Raw genomic sequence first — 13,930 nt, 5'->3', positions numbered from 1 at the left:
TATTCTTTATATATCCAATGCCGATATAAATAACTTCAGTGTACCAAATTAGTCTGTGGCACATATTCTTTCCTAAAGCACAGTCAAATCAAGCTGATAACAGTTTCCGCGCCTCTAATGCACCCAAAGGTGAAAATTCCGTGATCTGCCTTCTCATTTGATTGTGGTTTGCCGTGGCAGTTTTCTCGGCCGCTTCAGTCTCTCACCTCGGCAAGACTCGTCATTTTCCGATGCTCATGTTCCGGAATTGACCCCAAATATGGAGTGGGTGTTCTTTGATTTACCGGATGGAACCTTTTATGGCTTTGAGGAGATCAACCGGAATTCCTCTTTTGATATTGGTGCGCGATTAAAGAGGGGAAACCTTTGCAAATGAGAGAACCCTGAATAGGCCGGCTACTACTTTGTCCAGCACTGCTGGTTACAATCAGTGGTGTAAAGTAACTAAGTAGTACATTTACTTGGTACTTTACAAGTACTTTAGCCTACTTAAGTACACCTTTGAGGTATTTGTTGTTATTTGAGTATTTCCAATTTCCACTAGGTCTATTTTTACTTCTACTCCACTACTTCTCAGATCCAAATATTGTACGTTTACTCCACTACATTTATTTGAAAACTTTAGTTACAAGTTATAATTTGTAGATTGATTATTATTTCAAAACACATAGGCCTAACCATTTCAGCCCCATTATACACATAACCTGGAAAATTTGCTGATCTGCAAGCTCACAATACGTCAAAAGAAGACGTGAAATGGGACATTCTGTATTTATGAGTACTTTTACTTTTGTTACTTTAAGTAGGCTGTCCTACACACGCCCATACATGTAAGATATTGTAGGCTATCACATGCAAAGGCACTGTTTCTCCACATTTATAAACTTCTAAGCTTACATTGTTGCCATAATTGCTGGTATCTTGCACTTTAGCTAAGTAAACCCGAGTGGAAAAAGTCAAACATTTTATCACTGGAGCCTCGCTTTCTCTAAGCGGGTTCTCCATTGACAAGTGATTCCTTTGATGTCGTCACGATGCCTCGCAGCCAATAGACTTTCGCAGCGCCTGTTTTTACTCCACTCCCAGCCCTTATACGGGCAATGACGTAGTGGCGCATTCAAAAGGTTCCCCATATATACAAACTAGTGCCACTGTCCCTGTTCCTCCTATGAACTCACTGTCTCTGTCATTCATCCAAGCCACACTGTGTGTGAGTGTGTGTGTGTGTGAGCAGAACGCATGCCACTCAGACATCACCCAGGAGAAGACGTGCGTTCACATCCAATGGTTCAGTCAGTGACAGTTATAGCTATGCAGTGCTTGTAAACCTCCAGTTCGGTTCAAGTTGCGGTTGACAGACCGTTGTTCGCAGAACGCGTGAGAATCGGTAGATTTGTGAAATATGACAGCTAAAACTCTGGAGAAGGTCCCCGTGAGTCTCGGGGGATTCGTTCACCCCGCGGCCGACAGCGTGTACTCTGTGGACGACCTCGCGACGGGTTTACCGACCTCCGTGTCTATCTTTCCAAACGGAGACCTGGGAGGACATTATGACCAGATGAACGGAGGTAAGAAAGATCTGCTTTAAAATGTGAAACTTTCTTTCCACACAGCCCAGTTGGCTCGAGTTAATTTGTTTGTTGTTCTTTTTAAAAGAACTCAGGGGGTGGTAAACAATGATATGATATTTGCCCTTTGGGGGGAGAAAATTATAGCCAAAACTCGTTCAGCGCGCCTTTGCGCACTAATTGGTGAAATCCGTGCGTGTGCGTAATAACAGGGACACGCGAACTTTGTGGTCGCTTTCTCTGGTGTTGCTCATTATTGTCTGCAGTTATTGGGTTATAGTTATTGTCTCCAGCAGCCTCATAATAATGAATGCTTGTTGCCTTCGGCCCGCAGATGGTCTGATGAGCGGAGACATGAGCGCAGAGAAGCGCTCCCTGGACCTCTCCTCCTACTCCAGCGGCTTCTCCCAGGCGCCCCCCCACCGCAACCAGACCTTCACCTACATGGGAAAGTTCTCCATCGACTCGCAGTACCCGGGCAACTGGAACCCCGAGGGGGTCATCAACATAGTCTCGGCGGGCATCTTCGGCATGAGCCAGCAGCAGCCGCCTCCTCATCCCTCCTCCTCGGCGTCCTCCTCCCCCGCGTCCTCCGGATCTCCCAACCACTTCTCCTCCTCAGCGCTGAGCTGCACCATGCAGGCGGCGCAGAGCCAGGCGGAGATGGAGCACCACCACCACCACCACCACCTCTACTCGCCCCCGCCTCCCTACTCCTCTGGCTGCGGGGAGGTCTACCAGGACCCCTCCGCCTTCCTGGCCACCTCCACCTGCCCCATCGCCTCCTACCCGCCGCCCTCCTACTCCTCCCCTAAGCCGCCCTCTTCGGACGCGCCGGGGCTCTTCCCCATCATCCCCGACTACTCGAGCTTCTTCCAGCCGGCCTGCCAGCGGGACATGCAGGGGGCGGGCATGCCGGATCGCAAACCGTTCGGCGCGTGTCCCCTCGACTCGTTCCGCGTCCCGCCGCCGCTGACCCCGCTCAACACTATCAGGAACTTTACGCTGGGACCGGGGAGCGGCGGCTCCGAGAGCGGCCCGCCCAGGCTCCCGTCGGCGTACAGCCCGCAGAACCTGCCCCTGAGGCCCATCCTGAGGCCCCGCAAGTACCCGAACAGACCCAGCAAAACGCCCATCCACGAGCGGCCTTACCCCTGCCCGGCCGAGGGCTGCGACCGGCGCTTCTCTCGCTCCGACGAGCTGACGCGGCACATCCGCATCCACACGGGACACAAGCCGTTCCAGTGTCGCATCTGCATGCGCAACTTCAGCCGCAGCGACCACCTGACCACGCACATCCGCACGCACACGGGGGAGAAGCCCTTCGCGTGCGACTTCTGCGGGCGCAAGTTCGCCCGGAGCGACGAGCGGAAGAGACACACCAAGATCCACCTGCGGCAGAAGGAGAGGAAGTCCTCCACCGTGTCCTCCTCCTCCTCCAGCTCCGCTCTGGAGCGCTCCTCTGGTGGAGGAGGAGGCATCAGCACCACTGCTGGGATCTGTTCATAATGAGCTGCACTGTTAACCCCAAAGTAAGAACTGGCCTGTCAAACCGTGGTGGGAAAAGTAGCCTACAGCATTTATTTATAGTAAAAGTACTAGACTGTTACAAATAAACGTACAGAATTCAAAATGTGTTTGAGTAAAGGTACAAATGTATTGGCGTCAAACTGGTGGTGTGATATGAAACACATGGCGAGTTCAAGGACTTTGGATTCTGTGCGCAATTTGTGCACTCGATGCGTAACAGGACATTCCCACCTTCTAAGCTACTGAGTAAAATACTGTATTCATTCATCTTCCAAGAGTGTGCAAACGGACAATTCTGACCACTCTTGGGCATACTTTAACGCCGAGGAGGATGTTATACTGTCTACTGAGTCTGGGTTATAAATGACACGGATGCACTTTGTCTGCATAGTCTACTGAAGTAATACGAGTAAATAGCCATTAATTCATAAATAATAATACGTTAAAAAGGGGCATTGAGTTATAAGAGTCCAGTTTAGTGTTGCCCGACGTTTAGCGTGCATGCAGCGAGCGTGCACGCTGCATGATGTGAAATAATTGCAATAACTTTTGAGAGGATCGTGTGTTTTAAATTATTGAATTGACAAAGTGTTCAGTCTTAACATGTTTGTTGATTGTTAGCCTATATTTCCCCCCTCTCGTGCCTTGCTCTGTCTTTTTTTTGTACACTGACTGATCCAAGGACGCTTTAAATACAATGTACATTTATCAGTTAATATGGAAAGTTTGGATATATTATATATTTTTGTACGCATTGTGTCGTGTAACTCGAAGTGTTGAAAAGTTGTGGTTCGTGTGTAAAAAACAATGTGGAATGTAAATAACTTCAACTCATAGGCTACAGACGTGACGTTTGTTTTGTGGTGGTTTTGAGATTCATTAAATATATGATGACGATTAATATCTGTTTATTTTCTCTGTTTCTGGTTATAATTATTCTACAACCAGTGTAGTTGATCAACTTCAAACTTTTGATCCGTGTGAAAATTTGAAATCATCAGCTCACCATGCGTCCTCTTTGTCTCTACAAAAGATAAACGCACACACGCATCTCTACTCTTTAATGTTATAACTATTTAACAGCTGTTCCTGTTGAGAATTCAACAAGAACACAGCAACAAAATAATATAGAGCTATCCGGTGTTGATATTGGAAAATAAAAGAGGGCAAATCCCTCGGTGAGTCATTCATTTGTGAGTCAGAGTTTTCACCAAGGCAAGCGCCCACTCACTTTTTTGTTTATCACATGCACAAACATCTCTTGATATTGGAAGTAGATCTATAGTCACAGAGACACTTCTAATATTTGTATTAGCCTATGGTCCACGTCGTCTGAATAGACCTATTGACTAGCCGTCTTGCGCGCAGCGCTTGGTGGTCAACTCGCAACATAGTCTTTGGACTCAAATAATATAGCCTATTATAAAATGTGAAAATTAAATGCACGCAATGTGTCTATAGAGCAAAGCTAAATTGTTAGAAAAGTTATGTCTATGGCGATTAATAGCCATTTACAAGAGAAATAGGCCTACATATCTAAACACCCCAGGCTAAATAGGCTAATTACCAAGAAGGGGGGAAAAAAAGAAAAGAAAGAAAAAAATGCCCCAAAGGCGAATCAATTGACACATAGAAGATATGCTTCATTCCAAAAAGAAAAAGAGAAATAGGCCTACAGGTCATTTTTCCAGTATGATGGTTCTAATTTTTCTTTTCTTTTTGTAAATCTCTTTTTAATGCTGTGTTTGGAATCTCATTTGTCTTAATTGTTTTGATGAGTCATGATTTTCCTCTGCCTGATCATTTGCTGACTATATGCTAATAGTGACCTGCATGGTATCCCATGGTAACAATTTCATCACTGGCACTGTCTTGTCCATTTTAAAGAGGATGGGTGCTGCAGGTACTAGGCCTATTTTATTGCTGCCCCCCCGGCCCAAAGTCTTTATTAATATGTCTTTATTAATATACAATTATAGTAAGAGATATGCACAAATCAGTGGTGGAAGTATTCAGATTTTTACTTAAAGTGGCAATACCACTATAGAAATACTCCTACAAGGCCTCTTCAACATTTTACTTAAAATATACTTAACAAAAGAAAAAGTAGGCCTAATTCACAAGTTTTCAAAAGTTTGAATAGCTTAAGTATAAAATAGTATGTGTTTAACATAGTTTGTAATAATAATCTAAATCTGCCGAAAAAAATGCAATATTGCCTCTGAGATGTCATGGATAAAGTATTGAAAATATTGACAAATGTTTAATACTTCAGTAAATACACTTACTTTCCACCACTGTACACAATCAAAAGAGTATAAAGACTTGACTTAACTTCGAGAAACACCATGGAGGGAACACAGTCTACACATGCAATGCGTCCATCCGTCCTGTTCCATTTTTAAACTCAAGATATACGTAAATTGTTGATACTCTGGAGTTTTCAGATTTGGATTCCATCTCCTTTTTATAATATTATCTCTTTCTAATAATTTGTTTGCTGACAATGACCTGTGCCCTAGGGGTTCTCAAACATTTTCATGTCAGGGACCCCAAAATACGTTTTTTTTTTTTGCGGTCAAAGGTGGAGACTTTGACGCTGGTGTTTAGTTATGCCTGGATCAATGTGTCTAAGTGTACAGTACATGGTGAAACCCAGTGTTCATTTAATGCTAAACCCACTAGAGTACTGCAATATATTTAACACATTATAATTTGTTGTAAGCTTGTAATGTTCCACTGTTGTAGTAACGAATTGCCTTGGGGTGAATGTACACTTTTGCACCATACCTGCTTGATAACAAGCAGAACAAGAGGGACACCCTGAAAACAGGGACTTATAGATCCTTCATGCGGATTCGTGCATTCAGAATGGCACACAATGGGATAAAAGCCACATATCAACTCTGTCATCTCTACTTGTGGCTGGCAACACAATGGCTTGGATTGTCTGAGCTGTGCCACAAGATGAATACAGTATCCCCATACTGATGTACAGAAGTGATAAACTTGTACACTGGTAATAGACTGTAATTGTATTTAATTGGAGCCACAGCTCCAGGGTTGAAGGGGTGAGAGAACCACACGCAGGGCCTTCAGCAGAGCACTGAGCAGCAGCTATAGTCAGACAGTCTCAAACTCCCATGGATTTGGCTTAACGTTGCTTGATATGCACACAGTATTTCAGATTATGTAACATAAATGTGGATATTTTATATACCTTTGTGGCCATTTAACTGACAACCTGCAGTGACTGAGCAGGGAGGATGTGTTTCTTTAGTGCTAGCTCAAGGGCACTTCCAACAGGACTTAATGTGTGGCAACGGGTCAGAGAATACTCTGTTCTCCCCAGCTCTCAGTCAGCCGTGGTCAAAACGCCAGGTGTATACTGTAGAACCAAACAGGGTATTCTTCCCACCCACACTGATTTTACCAAGCCTTTTCCCTGGGCTTCGGTTACGCTATAGCAGGTTTAGGGACAGTGAGAACCTCATTCATCCATTCATGCAAGTCCCTGGTTATCTTTCTTCTTAGGTTTTGTACTGGTTCATCAGCTAGTTTGACCTTAGAGGTGCTATACAGTAGCACCAATTAAATGTGGTTCTGATTAGGAGACAAATAACCTCTTTTAGTGCTATTTACTACCATTTTTGTTTAGTGTGTGAAAAGTTAAGCTTAAGATTTACAACTTTTATTAATAGAGAGATTTCTGGATTTCATAAAACTTCCCATGACTTGGGGACTTTTAGTTTCCCCAAATACATCTGAACTTCATGATAATTTCTATCATACTCCTGTCATCTTTTTTTCTTTCTTCCTTTCATTCCCATTATGTCGTCATAGCGCATTTCACCCTCACTTTTATACCGTGCCCTCTGAGTTTTTCATCTTCCTCAGATGCCCTCTGAATTCTCCAGTTGACAAAATGCCACATTGCTCATTTCAGATGCCCCCTCAATGGTTCCACAGCTGCTGCTTAGCGCTCACACAGCGAACAATGTCCATCTTGTCACACAAGTTAACAGAGAGGCTACGATGAATGAGGAGCACGGTTCAAACCCCATACTGTTCAGTCAAAACGAAGAGTGTTGCATAATGATGAGATACACCATTTCAAAGAATGACTGACATGTGTACTTACACAGTGATCGATAGCTTGCATTATTGGGGCAATTTATGGTATGGCCTATCATTTAAAGGTTTTAAACTTTTAACTTTTACAGGCAGGATTCCCCTTAGAGATACTGAATGATTAACTTTGGGTAAAGAGATTTTTCCAAAGTGGATGCAAATTATTTTGGAGATTTCTTCAAATGCGGATAAATGAAATGGTAGTTGTCATGTTTAGCAGTTGACTCTGATCTCATTTTGATCCCAGCTTCACTTGACTTAACCCCCTGAGCAGCACTTCTGAAGTATAGCCCAGTCCAGTGTCTCAAACATTTTTGACAAAAATAGATTTACATCCTGCCTGTTCTTATGATGTGTCTTTCATCACACATGCATGCTACAGCACACAGATCTGACCATGTGCCATTATACCGGTAATATTAAATGGGATAAAACCAAAATGTTGATGAAAACAAAATCCAGTTTAATCGTTATAAAAGTTTCATCTTCAGTAATGTATGGTTTCGAAGCTGGGCAGGGTTTCTGATTTAAACTACCAGGCTCTTGAAGTCATATGTGAGAATTAACAATTGATATCTGGTGCAAGAGTTGGAGAACACAAACCTCTGACCAGGTCTGTGCCAGATCTCTCATATCAAAGATTTGCTATTTTATGCAATAACACCTGTTGAATAAGGTATCGAATATTAATTTAAGACTAAGCTTATACATTTTATGGTTTAAGTGAATCGTTGTAATCATACATATTCTAGCTGAAGAGGAATTCGAAGAGAAAACATGACTCCGTTGACTCCAGAGTAGAGAAACCAATCCACTCGTTTCAGCACCCTAAAAATGTACTTCACCAATAAAACGTACAGTACTTGCGGCTTAAATACACAACATGAAATAAGATCTCCAAAAAATATTGAATCTAGAAGTTTATTGCTCAACATATACATTCAACACAAGAGAATCTACATTCTCAACCTTCAAAGACAAAGATAGATCCGGACAATATAAAATTCAGATACAGGCCTATAGTAGAACTCAAGCTATAGACTTCATAACACATACATTGCAACATAGATGGATAACAAGCAAGAATATCTGCAATGACCGTTTAACATAAGCATTCTTCTCTAGGGTTCCTACACATTTCCCAACCTTTTCTGGATCTGATTGTCATTGTTCGACAATGGTGGAAAGTAATGAAGTACATTTCATTGCTGTCAGGCAGAAACCTCTTATCTCCATATTTTAACTTGTTTTTTTTTCGTAAATTAACACCTTACTTTATCATACTATGTAGTCCCACAAAAGTATCAGATCCACATGCTCGAGCTTGTAGATCTGCTACTTTTCTTTTTTGAATTTGAGTCCTGAAAAGTAACTGTTTTGGACATGAGGTTTCCACCTGACAGAGAGACGATTTACTCAAGCACTGTATCTTTGCTTTACTTGATTATTTAAATTTTATTATACTTTATACTTCTTCTCCATTACAAAATATGATATATTATTCCACTACAATTATTTGACGGCTTTAGTTACATAACATTTTGTATTTTGTATTCATGATAAAATATCATAATATAGAATGAATGATAAATCGTGATCATATCATTAGGTTAAGCTACCAAGCAGCACATAATAAAGTAATTAAAAGCAGACCCTCCTTTACCAGCTGCAACATTAAAGTGAACACATTAAGTAATGCATTAGGCTATAATTACAATGCAATAACATGATTGTGAGATGGGAAAACGTTTGACTATATTGATACTTTTACTTAAGTAAAACGTCAGAGTACTCCTTCCACCACTGTTGTTCAATATAACAGGTATGGACACTAAGGGTTGCCCACCTGCCTCTCGCAGGTAAATAAAACTTTCGGGCAGGTGGAGTTTGCTTTCGGGTTGCCTGACTGGGCAAGTGTGCTTGTTTGAGAGGAGACGCAACCGTCTATAAACACAACACAAGATATCTGTCTAAACACCTCTTTAACGTGACCAGAGTGCTCTGTCTTCTGGTCTGTGGAATGTAAAATAAGAGCATTGTTTACCAATAATGTGCTGTTTTCACTGTTACTACACTTAAAATTATAATATAACAAGTGTGTGAACCCATGGTCATATTTGTAGCCATGTAGGTATTTGGCATAAGCATTGAGGTATGATTTTTTTTTATAACACAGCCCCAGAAAGTAAAATACAGTTAAATTGAACGGTAATTACAATTTACCTATATAATGGACAATTTATTTTTCGGGCAAGTGGGCAAGACACGTAGAACATGACCTGTACTTGCCAAATGGGCAAATGCCTCTGAAAGCTTAGTGTCAACGCCTGTAATATATTATGAATGCTACCTTCTGCATCAAAACACTTTACAGAGATTTGTCTTCACAACAATAGATATAACATGACATAACAGTAGACTGACAAATGCATAAAATGTCCAGTTACGTGTGTGTGTAATCTGTGTATCTTAACCACTTTCAACCTGGCATTGCCATTTTAGGCATGTCATGATAGGCAAACATTTTCAGTTGTCTTTTTTGTGTGAAATGTTCAAAAAATAGCGGGCACATTGTGAGCTTGGCCATGTTGAGGACAGGTGTTCCGATTGGGGTAGAACATTAGTTCTATGCCAATCTGACAAATTGAAACACCTGTGTTGGTCCTCAACATGGCTGTGTATAGGACTACAAATGAAACCTACAAAGTGCCCTTTACGTTATTCCTTGTATGATGACAAAGTGATAGGGTTTAAACTTTAAGTGGTTCATTGGATATCCCCCTGTTCCTGCATACATATTTTCCAGACTAGCACAAATGCCAGATTTTCAGAGGTGTGAAATTAAAGTAAATGCATTTCCATACATTCCACACCTGTGAAGGAACCCTGTTGTTTAGAATAAATTAAGCACAAAAATAATAATAATAAAGAATATCAATGTAGTGTGTGCACTTTGCAACAAGCTGTGGGAGTGTACAATAGGAATGGAAATGTGTACATTCAATATTCACAAGGCAGCCAGAGAGAAATACTTAAGTTACATACTTAGGTATTAATTTTTGTTTCTACTGCAAAGAGTGAATGCCATTTGCCTTAATCATTTGAAAAAGCTGTCCAGTCCCTGGAAAACACACTATGGATCTAATTTATGTTCACTCAATTTCAAATGATGCTTGTCCGAAACGTCTGGAAGGCAAATTATTAATGGTCCTCTTTTAGTAGGCCTACACAGGTAATCAGACATGTTCATGTCAAGGGTCCCCATATTGAAATGTTTCGGGGTGCAGACCCCCATTTGAAAAGATTTTGTGACAGGGACCCCCATCAGAGAAATGTTTAGTGAATCTAACTGTCATATAGGCGGGGAGATAACAGTGGAGGGAGTGAAATGTATGACCTTGTGTATGCATGTGAAACACATTCTTACATTCTGTCATTGGGCTAACATCTAGCTGGTGAAATGAGAGCGAAACTATTCCTCATTTTGCCGGGAACCCCCTGGAACCCCATCAAGGACCCCCTGGACCCAGTTTAGAGAACCACTGTTTAGTAATGGGCTATACAGCCTATTTTAATGTGGATTCTCGGAATGTCGATGAATCCAATCCAACACTTGTTCAAACGGGGTATTAATATATATTGTGACCAGACCCCCAACCCCCTGTAGATTATATTCAGAAAGAAACAGCAGGGCCGGGATAAGGTTCTCCGCCGCACCAGAAATCCTCCGGCTGGGGGATTTTAAGCAGCCACGTCTCCTCCCCTTTCTCCTTCTCCCCGTCATCTTGTTCTTGCTGTTGCTTGCTCTCTGAATCCGCCGCCGCCGCCACTGTCTGTAGTACTTTGTAATAGTGACAGTCCCGCCCGTCGTCCGAGTCGTAAGGTGGAGCTAGGATGTCCAGGAAGGCGGCGGGGCCGTCCACCGCGGCGATCTGGTGGATGTTGCAGCGCTGCGGCGTGAGCACGCACGGCGCGCTGTCCTCCGAGAACTGGCCCTCTAAGCGGAGCACGGAGCGCTGCAGGGAGTTGGCCTGGGAGCCGGGTACTGGCGGCTCGAAGCGCGCACGGTCGCTGTTGTCGACGTCGGTCAGATCAGCCTGGGGCTCCGCAGCCTCCAGCCTGTCGAAGCACCTGATGCTCACCTTACCGTAGAGGACCTTCAGTAGTGGGGAAAAAAGTATTCACATATTTTATTAATAAGTTAAAGTATCGATACAGCAATATAGAATACAAGAAAAACAAGACAAGAATTTATTTGCAAGTGTGACTCGCATAGTGAGTCGCGACAACCACACAGGTTATCATGAGACTATAATATATGTCCATATATGGACATATTGTGTTAAGCTCTAGGCCATATATGGAGTGTGACATGAGGCTATTGATGACATCAGGGATCTAGGCCATATATGGAGTGTGACATGAGGCTATTGATGACATCAGGGATCTAGGCCATATATGGAGTGTGACATGAGGCTATTGATGACATCAGGGATCTTGGCCATATATGGAGCGTGACTTGAGGCGTGAAGCATGCACGCACATGATTAGCAGGTTTTCATACTAAATGCGACCTATGGTCGCAATCACATAGATTCTGTTACATAGATAAAAGTATGAAAGTGTTCTCATCAAAATGTACTTCAAGGAGTAAATCACCCCCAAAATATATTTTTTTGTATTGATTAGTCACGCCATGGAGACTTGAGTTCAATGATATTTTTTTGTATTTGTTGCATTCCTAAGACAAAAACATTGATCATAGTAAATGTACCCCTATTGATTAGGATGGGGATTGGGGACCCAAATGCATGGGCCTGGATGGGGAACCAAGATCCAAATGCATTTGGGTCAGAATCAATGGTGGTAAATTTAGAGTCAAGGGTCAAGTATATTTACCCCATTGATTCTCACCCAAATGCATTTGGGTCCCCATCCAGGGCCTTGTATTTGGGTCCCCATTCAGGCCCATACATTTGGGTCCCCATTCAGAATCAATTCAGAATCTTATTTACTATAAGGGTGCCCTCACTCCAAAATACCTAGAGTGGAATCCGCCAATGCATTTCAATGAGAATGGAGCGTTTTTTTTGCCAGTAGAGGATTTCTGCAAAAAACCAAAAAAACGCTCCATTCTCATTGAAATGCATTGGCAGATTCCACTCTAGGTATTTTGGTGTGAGGGCACCCTAATACATTTTTTGTCTTAGGAATGCGACAAATACAAATAAAAAACAAACAAACAACAACATTGAACTCAATTCTCCATGTTATGACTAATCAATAGAAAAAAAAAGTAATTTTGTGGGTGAACTACCCCTTTAAAGTACCAAAAGTGAAAGTCAAAATGTTTGAATAGCAGATCTACAAGCTCACAACCACACCATTTTCAATGGGGCTAAAGTGGTTCATGTATGTTTTATAATATTGTAATTTATATCTGCAAAGTAAATAGTAACTAAAAGTTTTCAAATAACTGGAATAAAAGTACAAGATTTAGATCCCAGACGTGGTGTAGAAGTAAATGTACTTGATTACTTTTTTTTACACCACTGCCATTCAGCTAGAGAATCAGATGCCACGGCCCAATAACAGAGGGGACTGCCCATAAGTCCGACATCTCATTAGTCCTACATCTCATTAGTCCTACAAACGTAGATCAGATCGCAGCGAAAATGACCAATCATAAATGTGAAATTTATTTTAGTTTTATTTTATTGTGGTTATTTATATAGGCCTACCATATGTCATTTATACATGTACCTAACCATGTATGTATCCACTATATCGGATCGGTATCTGTTTCGGATCTGTATATCGGTATCTATCAACTATCGGTATTGATTCTGCCATATCGATAATCGGATCGAAAGTGAAAAATCTAGATCGCAGCATCTATTCTCTACCTTCAGCGTGCCATGCATGCCCGGGTGGTCGTGGAGCGGAATGGAAGCGCCGCTCCTCAGCAGAAACACCCCCATGCTGAACGTGTCGGTCTCGCAGATGTGCATGTACGTGACCGGGGGGCCCGCGGAGTCCTGCTGTTTGATCATGGGACCCGCTTCATTCCGGGGCGCGATCTTCAGGTCCGCAGCCCTGACCGCGGTCACCAGCGCGTTCAACTCCCCCTGTTTGTCCAGAAAGTCCTTGTGCTCCGCGTCCACGGAGTTGTAGCCCTTGAACGTGACATGAGCTTGTCTGGCGATTTTCTGGATAAGAGGCGTTCTATTTGGCATTATTATGTCTTTATCGATGTTGGCCGCTCGCCTCGCTCACAACGCAAATGTCTCGCCTGTAAAAGATAACGGCCCCGTAGAGTTCCTCCAAACTCACAAGAGTTGATCACGTTTTACGCAAATCCACGATCACAAACAATTAAAATACGCGTATCGTGAAAATACTGTATAGTCCATTGTAATAAAAGTAAAAATGTCCCTCCAGAGACTAACCTCCCTCCAGTCATTTTTCCACCCCTATCTGATCTCCCCATCCGCACTCACTGGGCCTGCGTCTGAAACACAATGGCGTTGTGGGAATTGTAGTTTATACGAAAGTATTAGATAGCCTTTTCCATACTATGGATAGACATTCTCATATCAACGTATATCCAGAATCATTACAGAAACGGGTCTATGGCCCTAATAGATTAATGTTTTTATTGACTTGCCGATAACGCCAAAATGTAGTTCTGCTTATGTTTA

The 13,930-nt window shown here is 42.4% G+C and overlaps 2 protein-coding genes across 2 annotated transcripts; one reads left to right on the top strand and one right to left on the bottom strand.

Annotated features, from left to right (window-relative positions):
• Positions 1 to 1,402: 1,402 nt before the first annotated feature.
• egr2b (early growth response 2b) lies at positions 1,403 to 3,077 on the top strand (the record flags this gene model as incomplete). The annotated part of the gene is made up of 2 exons (XM_080747557.1): positions 1,403 to 1,568; positions 1,903 to 3,077. The coding sequence occupies 2 exons, from the start codon at positions 1,403 to 1,405 to the stop codon at positions 3,075 to 3,077; spliced, it is 1,341 nt and encodes a 446-aa protein (XP_080603683.1).
• Positions 3,078 to 8,161: 5,084 nt separating this feature from the next.
• Positions 8,162 to 13,683, bottom strand: adoa (2-aminoethanethiol (cysteamine) dioxygenase a). Its single transcript, XM_080747612.1, has 2 exons — positions 13,136 to 13,683; positions 8,162 to 11,386 (listed from the first exon to the last, which is right to left on the bottom strand). The coding sequence occupies exons 1-2, from the start codon at positions 13,463 to 13,465 to the stop codon at positions 10,904 to 10,906; spliced, it is 813 nt and encodes a 270-aa protein (XP_080603738.1). The 5' UTR covers positions 13,466 to 13,683; the 3' UTR covers positions 8,162 to 10,903.
• Positions 13,684 to 13,930: the final 247 nt, after the last annotated feature.

This window comes from Nannobrachium achirus (genome assembly GCF_963921795.1).
Source record: "Nannobrachium achirus genome assembly, chromosome: 18".
In the NCBI taxonomy this organism is placed as follows: Eukaryota; Metazoa; Chordata; class Actinopteri; order Myctophiformes; family Myctophidae; genus Nannobrachium; species Nannobrachium achirus.
This window is presented reverse-complemented; position numbering and strand designations above follow the sequence as displayed.